General features: G+C 36.6%; 2 protein-coding genes across 2 annotated transcripts; one reads left to right on the top strand and one right to left on the bottom strand.

Annotated features, from left to right (window-relative positions):
* Positions 1-1,066: 1,066 nt before the first annotated feature.
* Positions 1,067-11,318, bottom strand: slc24a1 (solute carrier family 24 member 1). The gene is given in 13 exon segments (XM_043264898.1): positions 1,067-1,622; positions 2,551-2,717; positions 2,819-2,908; positions 2,996-3,274; positions 3,936-4,027; positions 4,543-4,626; positions 6,819-6,927; positions 7,388-7,450; positions 9,218-9,468; positions 9,471-9,791; positions 9,794-9,868; positions 9,871-10,409; positions 11,189-11,318. Coding segments are annotated over 12 exon segments (2,163 nt in total). The 5' UTR covers positions 10,253-10,409; positions 11,189-11,318; the 3' UTR covers positions 1,067-1,372.
* A 436-nt stretch (positions 11,319-11,754) lies between these two features.
* On the top strand, positions 11,755-17,466 carry ints14 (integrator complex subunit 14). The gene is made up of 12 exons (XM_043265014.1): positions 11,755-11,815; positions 12,208-12,488; positions 12,574-12,681; positions 13,046-13,201; positions 14,104-14,222; positions 14,349-14,491; positions 15,015-15,107; positions 15,637-15,781; positions 15,959-16,092; positions 16,461-16,579; positions 16,672-16,737; positions 16,885-17,466. The coding sequence occupies exons 2-12, from the start codon at positions 12,267-12,269 to the stop codon at positions 17,137-17,139; spliced, it is 1,560 nt and encodes a 519-aa protein (XP_043120949.1). The 5' UTR covers positions 11,755-11,815; positions 12,208-12,266; the 3' UTR covers positions 17,140-17,466.
* The last annotated feature ends 287 nt before the right edge of the window (positions 17,467-17,753 follow it).

Genomic DNA, 17,753 nt, shown 5'->3' with positions numbered 1-17,753 from the left:
TATTTGTTTTTTTAACAAATCATTTTATGTTAGGCAATGTGCTTTACATATCACTCCTTTTGTTACTTCTATTTATATTTGTATATATCATTTTGTCAGATCTGAGCCAGGTCTATAAAATTGTTTAGAACTGTAAATAAACACTTAAATCGACTCCGATGTGTTTGTTTTGGTGTCTCTGGTTTATTTGATGAAATAGAGGGAGAAAAAAGTGGCATTTTAAAACCCATTTAATTTTGCACTGAACCAACAAATATATTTACAATGAGCAACTCTCAAGAGAGAAATCAACACAATGTGCGACATTCAAAAAGGAACAATCCTTGCCTCTATTCAGTAGTGAATTTAAACAGCATTGTGACATTTGTATGGAAATTCACAAACTGTTTTTATCAGAATCATACTGATTACATTAGACTTTGTCTCTACTTTTATGATGGAAAAAAAGTCATATCTTACATACAGCACATGATCTGCAATTAGAACGCTTGCTAATGACATTTTTTCATGTAACAAAAATAATTCCATTAGAGAATGGTTAAATTACATAATTTACAATAAGCTCACGATTTCTCCCAACGTAGTCCCATAGCTATCTGAAAACCCACAACATCGAATAATACAATCACAATATAAAATTCATCAAAAACAATTTGGAAACATTTCTTTGTTATGCAATGCAATGTTTCATCACTGAAAACAATTACACACGTTTACCTCTCATAAAGTTATAATCCTTGCAATCGATTTTATATGTCGTAAAGAAATGTGTTTTGCATGTGTATCTTGGTATCATCCCAATAAACCTAAATGGTTAAATTGCATCACAAATCATGTGAGATTTTGAAAAAAATAAAAGAGAAAAGATTTACTATGTGGTCCTGTCCCAAATGGCACACTGGATCTGACCTTTGATTATGCAATCATAACCATATTGTGTTTGCCAAGTCCACAAGGCAGTAGGGTGTCTTATTTGTTATTTTACGGTTCAAAAAGGTGCTCAAGAGTGCCTCTGTATGTGGTCTCAATGTGCCCTTTTGGAAAGCCCACAAAGTGGGCCAACACAGCAGTCTACACTCAACAATCCATATGGCATTACATCACCAAAGTGAGGATAACACAAATGGTGACCATTTGGGACAGGGCCTGTTACTCTTTTCTGCCATTTTAATGTAACAAGCCAAAAGTGGTGACCAAAAAAGTGCCTGTAACAGTTAACATAGTTTGGAAATGATGGCCAGTTATTGCATCCCTTTACAAAAGATCTTGCAAAATACAGAATAAGTCAACAGCGAGTCCAGAGATGCTTTTAATATGTGTGAAGTTACAGTTCAGAGCGTTTCAAATGCCAGGACTGTATCAACAGGTTTGCTCAGATGGACACAGGACATATGATGATTCGATCCTCTAGCATGACACTGAGCACCAGGAACACAAAGTAGAGGATGAACATAGTGGATCCCAACACTTTATTCATCCTCCACTTACAGGCAGCGATGGAGATAATGACAAAGAGGAGCATGAGGAAGAGCAGCACAATGGCACAGAACAGCCCATTGCTGCTCACGGGCACCGGCGCCAGTGAATGAAAAGATGAGTACATCAGCCAGGGCACCGGCAGCCTGTAACAGAATATAATTAAGATATAAAGCATTTATTCATACCAAGGGATATTTCTAAACAAACAACAGCTTAAAACATTTTTACTAATTTTAGATGCAATATTACTATATACAGTTCAGAAATCACATCTGTGTAGGTGCTTCTTTTGAATGATTTAATTACTTGGTAACTGCTAAAAAGTATGTTCTGACTATATAGAATGAATATGTTTAGTATGAATATAATACATTCAGGTGTACTATATTGTTAACTACATGTTGTTACTGTCGCTGCGTCTACCAGTGTCAGATGTCATTCATAAAACCTCTGGATACACACTTTCTAATTTCACCATAATTAGTAAATCATCCAGGTACTTTTCAAGGTATTTTTCACCTACTATTTTGCGACTACAATGAATTAAGACATATTACTCATTTCAGATGCAAGAAATTTGGAATATAGCTAGTCACTTCATCAGAAGTTCAGAGTTTTTGAACAAAACGGTTGAGCAAATGACACACTCAAAAATGTACACTTATTTTGTGCATGATTAGACAAATTAGTGTTGGTCGAACTTATAACCCAGAGGTCACAGGTTTGGGTTAAATCAAATGCAGAGCACAAGCTCCTAGTATGGGTTACCATACGTGGCCACATGTCATGTCACATCACTTTCTAATTTCTCTCCAACTTTTAACAAAAAAAAAGTTCACTCATTAGGGACTCTTGTTGCCAGCTACTGGTGAAACTATATAATCTGCACAAAAATTTACAGAAAAATCCCAAAACTGACAGTCCATCTGAAAAATCAAACGTAAACATGTGGTCTGAACACAAACCAGTGAACACAAGGAGCCAGTGTTTAGCCAATCACATTTGACAAAAATGTACCTATCATTTCCAGCTATCAAACACCTCATTTATGTAAAGTTTTCATTGTCTTACCCCATGGTGATGTCAAATATGTTGCTGCCTACAGAGCTCGAGACAGCCATGTCTCCTAAGCCTTTTCGAGCCACAATCACGCTGGTGATAAGATCAGGAATGGATGTTCCTGCGGCCAGAATGGTAAGACCCATGATTTCCTCAGAAATGCCAATGGTCTCACCCACCTAGGAGAGAAAATCTCAATGATTGATTGTTTGTTTTTATCTTTTATTTGCTAATGCAATAATGTTCATAAGCAATGGCTAATGCTGTTTTCTACACTGACCTGATGTGCCCACCACACCATAAGATAGGAGAATATAGCAATCCATACTATTGAACCAAGGAAAGTGATGACAAAGAACTTCTTGGATGCCTGTAAGTGCAAAATACAGTATGTCAGTTCTATCAAATTTCTATCAAAGTACATTTAAAAAAACAATGCTAATGTGATGTTTCTCACAGGGTTTCTGACATCTGGAACTGTCAGCCACAGTGGAAAGACAATGGGCAACAGAAACAAATATGTGGCCTGTTTGCGTCTGGTATCTGGCCACTCTAATGACAGAGGTTCATCATTTTCTCCTTCCTCTCCAGCCTCATCCTCATTTTCATCCTCATCATCATCATCGTCATCATCGCTGTCTTCATCGCTGTCTTCGTCACTGTCATCTTCATCATCCCCTGAATCATCTGAACCTCCTGGCTTTTCTGATCCTCCTCCTGCTGCAGTGTCTCCTTCCTTAAGACAATATAAGAAAAAGACTGGTGAAAACATCTTACCTAAGCATAAAAAAACAATTACCATAACTAACTTAAAGCAACAGTTCACCCAAAAGTGAAGGTTTATCATCATTTAGTCACATTCAGTCTGTCCCAAACCAATATGAATTTCTTTATAAAAGCTTGCTCTTTTCCATGCACTTATAATAATAGAGACGGGTGCTTTCAAGCTTCAAAAAGTATACAAAAGCACAATAAAAGGATAATAAAAGCAGATAGCTTCATTGCTTCACAGATCATCTTTGTCTCCACTGAAATGTTAACCTGAGTCAGAGATCTGACTTGAAGAATTATTAGGTCATGAAACAGACATAGTGAATGTGTCATGAAAATACATGCTTTTGGCCTCTTTTAAGCTTGAAACCTCTAGTTTCCCTTCACTGTAATAAATATTCTTCAAACACTTCCTTTTGAGTTCCATAAAAGAAAGGATGTCATGACTTGAGGGTGATTTAATTATTTTTTTTATTTCTTAAATATGAATCACATACTATGTTTGACAGATCACCTCTGTCAGCGTTGCAACAAGGTAAAGAATTGATGAGCTCATTAAAAGCAGACAAGTGTCTCATATCTCCTCCTTCTTCTTTCCAACTTTTTTCGAGACGCAATAGGCCCACCTTTTGTGCCTCAGGCTTTTGACTAGCCTCTTCCTCCTTGGCTCCTGGAGCTGAGTCTTTGGAATCCTTGGACTGTTCCGTCTGATCATCACCTTATTTAAACCACAAAAATAAAATATCAGTCGAGCTTGCAATTACTTACTAAATGTTGCAATACTACAAGCTCCTCTCAGATGTGGAGTGAAGATTTCTTCAATAGGAGTGAGTAATGCTGCTACTGTATATCGCTTGGCGGCAATTTCAAACACAGCAGTTGCGACACAAGATAATCCGCAACTGATTCCAAGCCTCTCATGCTTAATTCATGAGATGGAGCTTGGTCATTATGTCAGGTAATGTGTAAAGCAGCTCTCGAGTAGAAACAAAAGGTGGAAATATGGAATGCGGGATGAGTAGAGGGCAAAACGGGCCAAACTCCTGGCAGCTTGCCCTCTCTTTGTACCTTTCATTCAGCACACAGCTGGTGCGTTACTGCTTGTGGAAATGCAACATTAATAACCATTTTGAATATGCAACAGAACTCATCTGTGAGGTAGGACAATGTACCGACCTGTCTACAAAGCTCTGTGCAATCATAATAGAACAGACTAAGATTATAAAATCTCACCTTCACCAGATTTTTCCTTCTTTTTGTTCTCTACTTTCCCCCGGGCCATGTCGTTCAAAATCTGAGCCTTGTCTTTAAATTTCACTGCAAACCAGGAAAGGAAGAATATAGCTTGAATGTAGACTTTGACTGGCACTGTCAGGGTCAACAATGGCAGTACCACAAATGACAGAAGCCCTCATTTCACAGACGTAAAACAAAATGTTATTTCCTCACATCTCACAGGCTACTACTGTACAAGACGGGGTCACATCACAAGAATAACATCACAAACACTAAGCCCCTTACCTTTACATTCCAAAGAGCTTCTAGCCTTTGCATCTCCATTAAACACTGACTCTAATGAGTAAAAGTAGATTCATATACAACAGATACCATGGTGAGTGTCACAAATGCAACTCCTAATGCTCTCCAAACTCATCATTACTGCACTGACTTGGAGTTAAACAAACTGACTTGTTTAGAAAAGTCTTTGGACAGGGCAAGGTATAAATGCACTGGGGGGAATCTCATGTGAAGAAATGTTTGGGTTATTAAGCCTGATTTCTTAGATTAAGAGATTATTTTAAAAACCTTTTTCTATCAAAAACACAAAAAATCTTTGAAACTTCAGAGTTTTTAATCAAACTTTCATTTTATATTATATTATATTTTGCATATAATTAATAGATGGGGTGGGGTGTTTAATTTTAAAGGAAATAATGAAAACAAAAATGGATCTAATGGACCTAATGAATAGGGTTCTAATCAATAGGCTTCATTACGTTAAAAATCTTTTCTATTAATTTTGGTGGGAAATATTACATAAACAACTCTTGAGAGATTCAAAAGACTGATACAGAGCATTTAAAGGCAATACCAATGAGGTCCTAAAGTGCTTGTCAGTGATTTATCAGCCAAAATGTAAATATGTTTAACTGAATCTTTAAATTTATCTCATTGACTAAGGCTTGTAAATGAGCAGGGACCCCATCACCATAACAAGATTGAGCTGCTGGAGCCTGGCTCTCATCCAGCCTTTATGAGCTCAATCAAAAGCAGCTTAATGATGGAGCAGCACAGAGCTAGGAGGTTTTTGTGAGGACCCTGAGAGCGCAGGTGCTGCACAGCCTCCTGAGGACAGGCTGAAGGTCAAGAGGACCAACCCAAACCACTAACCACAGACCCCCAGACCAGAGCAACAGGGCTTCTGCTTTACACGTATGCATGCCAGCCATCAAACAGCTGTGCAAGGTATTCGTATGACATCACATCTTCAGTGCACATAGCATTTATGTAATTAAATTGAAAGTTTTGATGATGTTCCTCTAGTTTATAATAAGAACTGACATTTCTGACGACATTTTTTGTGATGCTAAGAAAACAGTGTTTCTGCACATGTTACCATCTTGTTTGAGAGCCCATGTGCAATAAAGAAATAATATAGCGTATGTTCAAATGGTGACATACACACTGATGTGACTCAACAGAATGTCATAGAGCCACTGCAGTGGGCCTTCTCTCACTACTATGAATCACTCTCCACTCCATAGACTGAGAAAGAGCTATTTATCTTCTTAGTATCAATCTGGACTTAGTGCTGTCATCATATGGAACACACTTTGCTAATCCATTTGTACTGGGAGAAGGACAAACGGAATCTCCTGCTCTCCACATCTTACAGCGCTTGAATATAGGCCTATGATTGGCATTTTGATCTTAATAATATAGCAATGTACAAAAAAGTTCAGAAGGTGCAACCATAAAACATCTAAAGCCCTTTAGTAAACCAGTAGTGTTTAAATCAAGCATTTTGTATGAACAACATTCAGTAAACATCATAAAATGGCAGAATTTGAGTCTTTAAAAAAAGCGTATACCTTTCCTAATTATTTAATATTAACATTTATTCAAAACTAATTTATAAACCTTGTAATACAGCTTTCACAAACAAATAAGGGAATGTTCACCCAAAAGTCATCATCTCGCCAACTTTTCATTCCAAAACTGACTTTCATTCTTTTGTGGAACATAGATAAAAGATTTTTTTATGTACATACAATGGATGCATGTTGTTTGGTTCCCAACGTTCTTCAAAATATCTTCTTTTGTGTCCCACAGAAGAACCAAAGTCATACAGGTTTGGAACGACATGATGGTGAGTAAATGATGACAGAATTGTCATTTCAGGGTGGAATATCCCTTTAAATAGGCAGAATTGAAATTTGTAACGGCTTCGTGCAATGTTTGCTTAATGAGTAATCATTATGAGGGTTCAGGCACTGAAGGGCTCTTACCCTCTCCAAGAGGATCCAGTGTGTGAATCATCAGCTGAAAGATGGTGTTCCTCATGGTGCTGTTGTGCAGAGAGGCAGAACTGCCCCCGCGCTGCAGTGTGGGCTTCAGCTACACAAAAGAGGAGAAAATATTCTGACAAATGCTCTCGCTCATGTCAAAAGAATTCATACCTGAACCTGCGTATTATGTGGACTTTTAGAGATATAAATATTATATATGTCGTTTATTTTATAGGTTAAATTAATGAGTAATCCCATAATTTTATGACAGGACATGTGAAATTTCTTGTGTCTTCCTCATATCTTAGTTTGTAATCCAAAAACAACTATGAAAGCCTTTGTAGACTGACTTTTCAGAAGATTAAAAGGAGTTAAAATATGTTGCTTAATAAAACATTGCTTTGTTCAGGTTGACACATCAATGTTTGCTCAATCAGTTGTGTGATCTCTGTGCAAACAGTCATTGTATTGTGAATACAGTAATGTGTAGATTCCTTTAAGAGTTACCAGAGACCACATATTTTGAATTATTATGATTATTTGTTCATATATTTCCTTATTTTGATTACCTTTAATCTATTCTTGTCTTCTGGTTCAGGTGGCCTGTTCTCTTCGCCTGAGGTCCCATTGTCCTGTGTGCAACAACAGTTTGAAACATTACAGAAGATGCAAGGAACATTCACCTTTGACCTTCTCTTCTCATTCTGCTGTTTGGAGAATAAAGGTGGAAACTGTTACAAACTTGACAGATGATTCATTCCCATACCCTCATGGAGTGTATTTAAAAAGTACTTGAAATTACAAAATAATTTATGATTGTAAATGAAAGTATTAATGTAACACAAGATTAGGTAATATAACATACCAGCATTATTTTAGTATTATTTATATACTATTACAATAATTTAATATTTTGAATTATCTTTTTAGATTTTAGTCCTCATTTTAAGTTTACTTTAGGTTTTAGTGATGTTTTTGTCTTTTGTCACTTTTTTAATATTTCTAATTACCTTTATTATTGTTTCAGTATATGTTTTTGATATTTTAGTACTTCGACTCATTTTATTTCAATTACTTGCCAAACCAACATTTCTAATCTCTTTTTTAATTTTAAATTTTGCATCAAATATTTCTATTTTATTTTATTTCAGCTTCCAGTTAACAAAAATATTTTTTATAACTTTAGTTTTAGTTAACATTTACAACACTGTAACATGCTTAAGCAGTGAAATATATAATATTCTGTATTTAATTGTTACTGTTGTATTTGTTATCTGTGATAATTTCAATCCAGTGGGTTTAGTTTGACAGAGATCTAGGTCCTCTGGTCTAGTAAGCCTTCTTACACTATATAAGCTTCAATCACACTTAGCAGATTTAAACACTCTATATGTTACACAGTTTGTAAATCACAGCGGACCCTCAAAGGATTAAGTGAACGTCTTTAGATCAGAGTGCCGTGTCATTGTTTTACCATTCCAGAGGCCAAATATTAGATTCAGTTACTATTATTTTGATCATATACATGATTCATGACATGCTGTCTATTTATTAACAAACCTGTTCCCAGTATAAGACATATTTGCTACAATCAAAATTTTGTCACTGCATTTTAAAGTCTCCTCTCAGGTAGATTGTGAACAGAGATGTTATGACAGATTATCAAGTGTTGATCTCTCTAAACCCCTCTCTCTCACCACAGCGTCTAAGCTGAGGGATGTTCAGGATGAAGAAAGGAACTTGTGAAAATGAACATGCAATTTTATTATGTGACGGGATAGTGTCACTAATACAGATGGGGCTGTCACAGTGTGCCAAATGCACCTGCTCCAAATACCTCGCTTGGTACAAGACAACTCATTAACAATGTCTAGCCCCAGCAGACACAAGAGATCCTTTTCATTTCTGTTTATCAAAGGAAAACGCATAACCCATGCGTATCTGCTCAATGAATAAACATAAGTGACTCACATTCACATTCACCTGAGTGGGATGCTATTATAGCTCTGTTATCGCAGATATTATAGCAGAGTAAATGTTCCTCATCACTAGAAGGATTACCATTGCAGAAACAATCAACACTATCCAAAACCAAACAAACTGCTTATTGCTATCATGCAAACCATGTATTTGATAGTACTAACAATGCACAAGGTTGTGGGTTCGAACACCAGTACTGATAAAATGTAAATATAAAATGATGCTATATTTTGTACAATTTATAAATGAATACACCATTTCAGGTTTATTGAACTGTATATGTAAAAGAAAATCTTATTAAGTACTCTAGCACAATTTTTAATTATTTATAATTTTTAATAAATCAGATGATTTGGGTTTATTTAGGTAAAATTTGATGTGATTTCCAAAAAAAACTATGTGAATATATTCAAGCGTACCTTCTCAGGTTCTTCGACCGCAATAACTTTGACGATGTTCTTGTGTTTCCTGAGTTGAGACTTAAAGGCCCGCTCAATCTGAACATTGTATTTCATGAAGAAAACATAGACGGCATACCCGCCCACCAGCATCATACTCTCCCACCACATAATAGTATTGTCCAAGAAGAAGATGATGAGCATGATGAGATCGAGAATGTAGAAAGAAACATCCCGAAAAAGAGGCCACCAGGTGAGGTGAAGCATCTCCGGGAGAACAGCGCACACATTCCAATCACAAACAGGATGTTGAAGACAGCCGAGCCTACGATAGTTCCAATGCCCACATTGCTATGAGAAATGAAGACCCCGATCAAGGAAGTGAAGAGTTCGGGAGCAGAGCCTCCAGCAGCCATGAACGTCGCCCCTGCCACATCATCTGAGATCTCCAGTTTGTCTGTTATGACTCCCAACGTAGGAACGAAAAACTCATCGCAGACTATGGCCAAAGAAACAAACATGTATACCATTCCAAAGATGTGTAGAACAACCCAGCCTTTGCGTCGATCCTCAATGGAGAAGATGTCCTCCGGTACTCGCCCTTCATGTGTGGTGCATCACCAGGTCTGGGCGCTGTAGTGTTGGGCACTACAGTTGTCGTGTCGGTTGCCGTGTAGGAACTGGGGTGGGTTTTGGAAGGTCTGGATCCACAAAGATGCATTGGTTGACTGTACTGTTTGTGGTTGTTGTAGGTGTCTCTGTTCTAGAGATAGTTTGGATGGATACATTTGTTGCTGGTTCTGACGACTGGACGCTATCTGTGTGGTTGGAGCTATTTGGCTCAGCAGTGGTCAAATTAGTCGGAAGCACTGTCATATCTGACCATCCAGAGCCAGGATCAGAGCCATCCTCAGGTTTTCCTGCTATTTGGGGCTCAGACCAGGGTTCTGGTAGTCTTGCTCTAATAGTGAGCTGATATAAAGAACAAAGGAAAACCCCAGACAGAAGTAATATTATCCGGCTAAGCTGAAGTCTCTTTCTTCGAGTCAGGAACATTTTCTAGTATGCTTCCTAAAGGGCACCAAGTTGTTTTTTAGGGCAATGACACCCAGAACATCCAGAATTTCCCCCCAAAAGACGCAGGGGTATGCAGCACACACTCTCAGACAGTTTCATCTCATTTTCTCGGTGGTGCAGGTTTCCTTTCACAGACCTTACAGTGAATAAAAGGAGGAATACTGAGTACAGGTTGTATAGGAAACACTGAATGCAGGTTTAGCAGATTACAGTGTCCATTACACTCCTAAGATTGTTCATTTAACCAACCCATTGCATTGGTTTAAATTAAAACAAAAATGAAATAATATTTTAACAACTCTAGTTTCTTGTCAATTTCATTGTTAGAAGCATGTGAACTTCTTACCATGGTCAGAAATCGATAACAATCTGAGTTTGGGGTAAAACGACACTTAAAGTAATAAAGTAACGCCTAATCTTCAGTTAATCAATCTTTTATACATTTCATCTTTTATACATATCTATCTATTTAATTCACATAGCCTAAATTAATAGCACATTATGTGTTAGCCTATGGAGAAAACGCCATAATAAAAAATAAAAGTGCCCCTGTTTCAAAAGATGACATTGTCCCTTAAAAATGGCACTGCTTCTGAATACATAAATGATTAAGAAAAGCATTTCTCGAAGCATTTCTTTCAACATGCATGAGGGATTTAAAATATCCGTCTCATTTCTACAAAAGTTTTTGTCAAGCTTATACATTTATTAATAACATTGCGCCTCCATAAAACAACGAAATTACGCCTTTTGTAAACACAGTAGCACACTAAAATGTAAAGTGTGACCAACTGTTTGGTTGCGGCAGGTATTTCAATATCAGCCACAAATAACCGTATTAACAAAGAAATGTATATTGAAACTTTATTTGCTCTCATGCAAGAAACAATTCAGAACACACCAAATAAAACCTACCGGGTGAAAGACGACGCTCGCGGCGGTGCGTGGAGCGCTGCTGTCTCACAGCTGGGCTGCAGGGAAAGGCACGGATGCTGGGAGCGCTGCTTAGGTCAAGCAGGACGCACCGCAGGACAGCTCTTCAGCGTGGATCAGCACAATACCTAATACCTGAAGTCTTTTAAGAGGATTAGATGTACTCTCTCCTCACACTCTCATTACGTCTTGAACCATTTATCCCAATTATTTTACGCTTATACGTTTCATTCAGAATTGCAGAAAGTGAATACACGCGTAAAATTGACCATAAAAAATGTATATAACTCTTTTGGATAATAGTTTATTGTTACATAATTATGGATTATAGATTACAGATTAATATTAAAATGGCCCACAATTAGATTTATTAACTAATTCTAACAGTTTTGTCGACGGCGTTACCTAAATATGTACGTTTATGTATAGGCTATCTATCTATTTTTCCCCGTCAATTTATATGATAATTTTTTTTAAGATACAACTTTTTAAATATAATTTTTTCGCGCTCGTTCTCGACTAGGAACTAGTTAGCGGGGTTCTTTTGTTTCCAAACGGTCCGGTTATCACGGTGCACACTTGGTTAAGAAGAAGGGATTTCAGCGATGGGTAAAATCGTAAAATTTTGTTGAAATATTCAAAAGTTGGTTTGCCCTACTAACTTACGAATTGTATTCGAAGGTATTTACAGAATTTAAAACGTTTACAGTGCGAACACTGGGGTAGCAACATTTATATTTACTTTTGTTCAGTGACATGAAAAATAAACGAATCAGCTGGTAAGAATAGTTATACTAGGTTTAACCAGCAAAGATGCGCAAGTCGTCTTAGGCTCGTATAAGCTGTTTTATGGTTGTTTATTTTTTCTTTGGCAGAGTGCAACAATAAGAAAACTTGGGAAATTATAGTATATGTGCCTTTTCTATTACCCAAGCGTGCTTGTGATGTCCACTGCAGAAGCCTCTTTGCTCACATTGTCGTATGCTCCTGTCTTTATACAGATATATCAAGCTTTCATTCGTAGTTGTTCTTCAGAGCGTAAAGAGAAGAGCTTGCAACCATGCCCACTGTGGTTCTTATGGACTCGTCGCTGTCCATGACACGACCCGTGTCAGTGGAGGGCAGTGAAGAGTTTCAGAGAAAGAACCTGGCAGTTCATGGACTGACCATGCTGTTTGAACACATGGCCACAAACTACAGACTGGAGTTCACTTCACTTGTCGCCTTCTCCTCCCTCTGGGATCTTATGGTGCCCTTCACCAGAGACTACAATACTCTGCAGGTAAAAACAGACCACATTCATATATGTCTACATAAATAGAAGTTGTCTGAAGTCCTGTTGTTATCTTTCATTCAATGTTATGCAGGAAGCCTTGAATAACCTTGAAGACTATGATAAAACCTGCCTAGAGGCTGCATTGCAAGGTGTTAGTAATGTAGTACAGCAGGAATGGGGAACCTCTTGTCCATGCCAGGTAAAAAAAATGTGTGTGAGTGTGTGAATCGTGCATATACAGTACACTTATTGGAAGTGCTAACATACTGGAATAACCATAATATAGTATGAAATACAGTGTTATGCAATGCCAGTGTACAGTACAATGTAGTACATACAGTAATGTACATTACATTATACATTTAGATATAAATGTACATATAACTGTACATTTTCAAAATAGCTGTCAACAGGTTAAATCTGTGTAGCCTGAATGTCTAGATTTTATACATTGTTTTATATATATAATATATATAATATTACACAGTGCCCCACAGTGATACTGATTTGACTGCATTGATGTTGTTTATCTGTGTTTATGTTGTTCTTATTTTGGCCTGTAGGTGGTACTGGTTACTGATGGTGCACTTGGAATTGGTCGTGGATCTTTACGTCATTCCCTGCAAACAGTGAAACAACGTGTGGAGGACAAGAAATTCCCACTGCCATTCCCCTTCCCTTCCAAACTCTATGTCATGTGCATTGCAAATGCAGAGGAGGTACATTAGTCTGTTTTCGCTGTGTCCTTAACAGTGTTATTTTGGTATGATTAAGAGACTGTTTTACTTATTTACAGTATTATTTTGGAATAAGCTTACATTGTTATATCTAATGTTTTAATTTTGGATATAGTTTCGGTAATGTTGTTTGTTTCTTTTGTGTTTTATTACTTCCTGTTTACTCCCTTTTTGTATTTTATTCTACAAGGAATGTACTCAAGAACTCTGAATATACACTTTATATTTATATACTGAAGGAAAATCTAATGACAAAATAAATGTTTTTCTTCAGTGCATGTTGGCTACAATTACTGGCATATCTTAAATATCTTAGAATATTCCAATCAATTTTCAATTTATATTCCCATTCGTATTCACAAAATTGAGTGCTCCATGATGATTATAAAAATGAACATGAAATTATCCAGCCATGGCTTCCTGATATACAGAAATATAATAGGAGGGAAAACAAGCCCAATTCCCTTAATCATTACTTAACAATAAGGGAAAACCAAATAATATATGTCTGATGTGCAGCAGAAGATAATTGAGCTTCACAAACTAGTGAAGTTGCTTCTTAAAAAAGAGCCAGAACAGTGAATATTCCCTTTTCCACCATCAGGGCAATAATTAAGATAGGGCTCATAAAATACTATGAAACTGCCTGGAATGGGATGTGTGTCTATATCGTCAATGCAGTGTGAGGAAAAGAGTTTGAGTGGAAAGACTGTCCAAGTACCACAGCTGGAGAATTGCAGGAAATAGCTATGATCAGATGAAACAAAAATATTTTTGTATATGATTTTTTTTTAAATATGTATTTGTTTTCTTTTTTATGATTTCTCCCTTTATTTTATGTTTTTCCTTTTCTTTAACCTATGTTATTTTGATGTCCCCTGAAGCTCCAAGCTACAGATACCATGGATAACTTAGAGCAGCTGATTAATTTGAATGGTGGAGAGGGTCAGATATACACTATGGAGGGACCCCTTTGTCTTAAAAGTGTCCAGTCTATGTTTGGGTGAGTTATGTTACTTAAATTTGCATACATACTACTAAATACTGTATTTGCTTGTATTGGATTTAATTAAGTGCTTTTTGCTGTTTATGCAACATTTTGAGGTTAATGTTACTTTTGTGTTGGCAGTAAGCTGATTGACCAGGCGTACTCTCCCTTCCATGCGGTGCTGCGCTGTGGGAACCTGACTTCTGATGTGCAGGTCTTTCCCAGGCCAGAGCCAGTGACGATAGATGAGGAAGTGGATCCCATACCTAGAACAGTGCAAACAGGTATGAACGAAGAAGATAGTCAAACGATCATGTCTTTAATGTTAATAGATCATTGAAGACATCTTGAAGCACTACTGGTTGATTAAAGACCTTGTGAAGTAATCCCAGAAGGTGCTCTTTGGCTGGGTTTAAAGCAACTATTACGAAGAAAAAAAGAATCCAAGGCACTTTTTCTAGTCCAAAAAAGTTGAAAAGCCTATAATCGCATGCTGGCCACTTCAGTAAACATTAAAAATGCCTAAAACTGCACACTGGTGCATTTTGGCCTACAGCCTTCCTCAGAGTATTAGGTGTGTTACACATATATAAATAGGGCATTTCATGTGAGCATCTTTTTATTAACAAATATATGAAACATTATATCATTTATATTATATTTGTATGTATTACATTTAAAAACCTTAAACAAATGATGAATGTAAATAAATGTTTTATTTGTTGCTAATCATGGTAGATTCTACATAAAGAGGAAATTGAACGAAAGTGCTCTTGATAGTAATGTTACCTTGTGTTTTATATATAGACTTGGAAATTGTGGGTTTTATTGAGATTGGCGATATCTCCAGCCCCCCTGTTTTATCTAGGCACTTGGTCCTGCCCATTGCTGTGAACAAAGGTCAGTATTTTGTTTAATATTTTCTGGGTCATCTTATCTGTATCCTTATTTATTTTCTGTTACCTATGGTATTGACAAAGCTACCTTTCAATAATATTTTCATAGCTATTTTTACCTAGAAAAATAAAAAAATGTTTGTATGGACAATTTTGTGTGTGTGTTATATATATATATATATATATATATATATATATATATATATATATATATATATATATATATATATATATATATATAAATATTATTAAATATATATCATTAAATGATTTAAAAATCAATAGTTTAGAATTGGTAAAAATGTGCTTGTAAAAACAAAAATCTGAATATCAACTGCCTAATAATTATGCACACGGTGTAATGATGAGTGATTTTTATTTTTTATTTTTTTGCTTGAAAAGGAAAAATATTAAGCAAGAGTCTCAGAGCTGATAAAAGCTATGGAAAGATATACATACACATTTAATATAGCTTGACTTTATTAACTTGTCACATCACCTGGGGCTCATGGGCATGTTCTTTTCCTTGACAGAGGGGATGAGATCGGTGCACGGGGCCACTGATGACACAGAGGAAGAGACCTCCACAAATCAGATGGCTGGAAAGAGCCCAAACTTCTGTGTTCTTCTGCATGGCAGCCTTAAGGTGGAGGGCATGGTGGCTCTAGTACAACTAGGGTAAGGATCAGTATGAAAATATGCATGTGTCTTGTCATAAGCATACAAAATGTTGGGAATACATTAAAAAAATGTGATTTTAGTGAAGTATTTGTTTGAATCTCAAGCATATTTGAGATAAATCTACAGTTACTGTGAAATAAAAGTTTTTCCTGTGCGTAATGTTTTCTTTGACAGGCCTGACTGGTTCGGGATGCTTTATTCTCAGGCAGACAGTAAGAAGAAGTCCAATCTAATGATGTCACTCTTTGACCCTGGCTCAGAGCCTCTGCCCTGGTTGGGCAGAATATCACAGCTTGGCCCTGCCTCAGGTAGCACATTTTTATTCAGTAAACAATCAGCCACACTAAACTGCATACAAATAACTGCACCATATTGTTTTATGCATTATGTTCAAGTAGTTAATAATTAATACACTGAAACAAAAGTAACCTGCACTGTTCTCTGAGTTCAGTTAGGAAACCTGTATGTAAATACACAAGGGTCAGGGATAACGGTAATACCACACATTTGCATGATTAAATATTTATTTTCCTCTCTCACACTAGTACAGGTACATTCTGAGACTGGAGGAACATATGTAATAAAAACATTTGCTCATTGTTTGCATAAGGCTTTGCTTACTGGCAAAAGATATAAATATCAGATGACTATGATTATTTGTTTGTATTACCAACAGATGCAGCTGAAAATCCCTATGGTGAAGATGACAGTAAAAGTCCTTTTCCCATACAGCCAAAAAACAAAAGAAGCTATGCTCAGAATGTTACTGTCTGGATTAAAGCCAGTGGACTGCAGGTATATACCTGAATACTACAATATATACTACAATATATCTGAAAGGTCGTTAATTAAAAGTAATTTTCACTTTTTTATAATCGCACCTTAAGACGGATGTACAGAAAATTCTCCGTAATGCAAGAAAACTACCAGAAAAAACACAAACTTTTTATAAGGTGGGTATTTATACATATTACTGTACATTTTTTCTCTAAATGTATTTAAAAATAACTTTATTATGAAGAGAGGATATTATATGACTCTTTTGATTACAGTTTAAAAAAAATTTTGGTTGGAAAATGTTATTTTTTTTATCACTGTAGGAACTGAACCGTTTGAGAAAGGCTGCTCTCGCCTTTGGTTTCTGGGAGCTTCTAAAGAGCGTGGCTGAACTATTGGAGAGGGAGTGTACACTGCTGCCTGACTCCGCCCATCCAGACGCTGCTTTCCAGCTCTCTCATGCTGCCCAGCAGCTCAAACTGGCTAGCGGCGGAGACTCCAAGTATGCAGCCTATGAACACAACATCACCCCCATGCTCACTGATTTCTCAGGAGGAGGAGGAGCCGACCGAATATAGAGGATGACGGTACAATGCTCAACGGACAACTGCCAGATCAGTTATAGAGGAACGTACCTTTTATTTAAAAACCTTTTTCTGTCCGAGGGAAATTACTTGCTGCAGTAAAATCACACAATTGTGGCATTTTCAGTGTTCTAGCAGTGCCACAAAGGTTTGGAAATGTGACATAAATTATGACACTGATCACTCAATTTGATGAAAAAAACGACAACCACCAACTATTTCCAAGAAAATGCATTTAGAGACTTTGGAATCTGTTTTCAGACCAGCAACTGTGTAAATAATTTTTTCTAACAATGACCAATAAAAATTAAACTGCACATAGTTTATGCTTAAAGCATTGAATTTTAGATGACTATCATTGTTTTATTGAAATTTAATTAAACATTTCACCGTTTCATTTACACATTCACATCCAACGACACTGAATAGTCTCTTCTCATGTGACTAAAAACGTTTCATGTTGTTTTCCCTGAGGTTCATGGTCTATGTTGCTGTTATCAGTGCTGTGTCGACAGAAATGACTACTACAACACATCTCAGGGAATGACAGGAAAATAAAATGTTCCTTCTGTAAACCTGTCACACAGCTAATCTACAAACACACAAGC

Source organism: Puntigrus tetrazona, chromosome 18 (genome assembly GCF_018831695.1).
Source record: "Puntigrus tetrazona isolate hp1 chromosome 18, ASM1883169v1, whole genome shotgun sequence".
In the NCBI taxonomy this organism is placed as follows: Eukaryota; Metazoa; Chordata; class Actinopteri; order Cypriniformes; family Cyprinidae; genus Puntigrus; species Puntigrus tetrazona.
Note: the sequence above shows the minus strand (reverse complement) of the source record. Positions and strands in the feature narration are given on the sequence as shown.

Excerpts from the sequence above, each read along its gene's own strand:
- ints14 (XM_043265014.1), top strand. The coding sequence starts at position 12,267 with ATGCCCACTGTGGTTCTTATGGACTCGTCGCTGTCCATGACACGACCC. Across the intron at positions 14,223-14,348 it reads AGTGTCCAGTCTATGTTTGG|TAAGCTGATTGACCAGGCGT; the intron begins GTGAGTTATGTT and ends TTGTGTTGGCAG. Across the intron at positions 16,738-16,884 it reads AAACACAAACTTTTTATAAG|GAACTGAACCGTTTGAGAAA; the intron begins GTGGGTATTTAT and ends TTATCACTGTAG.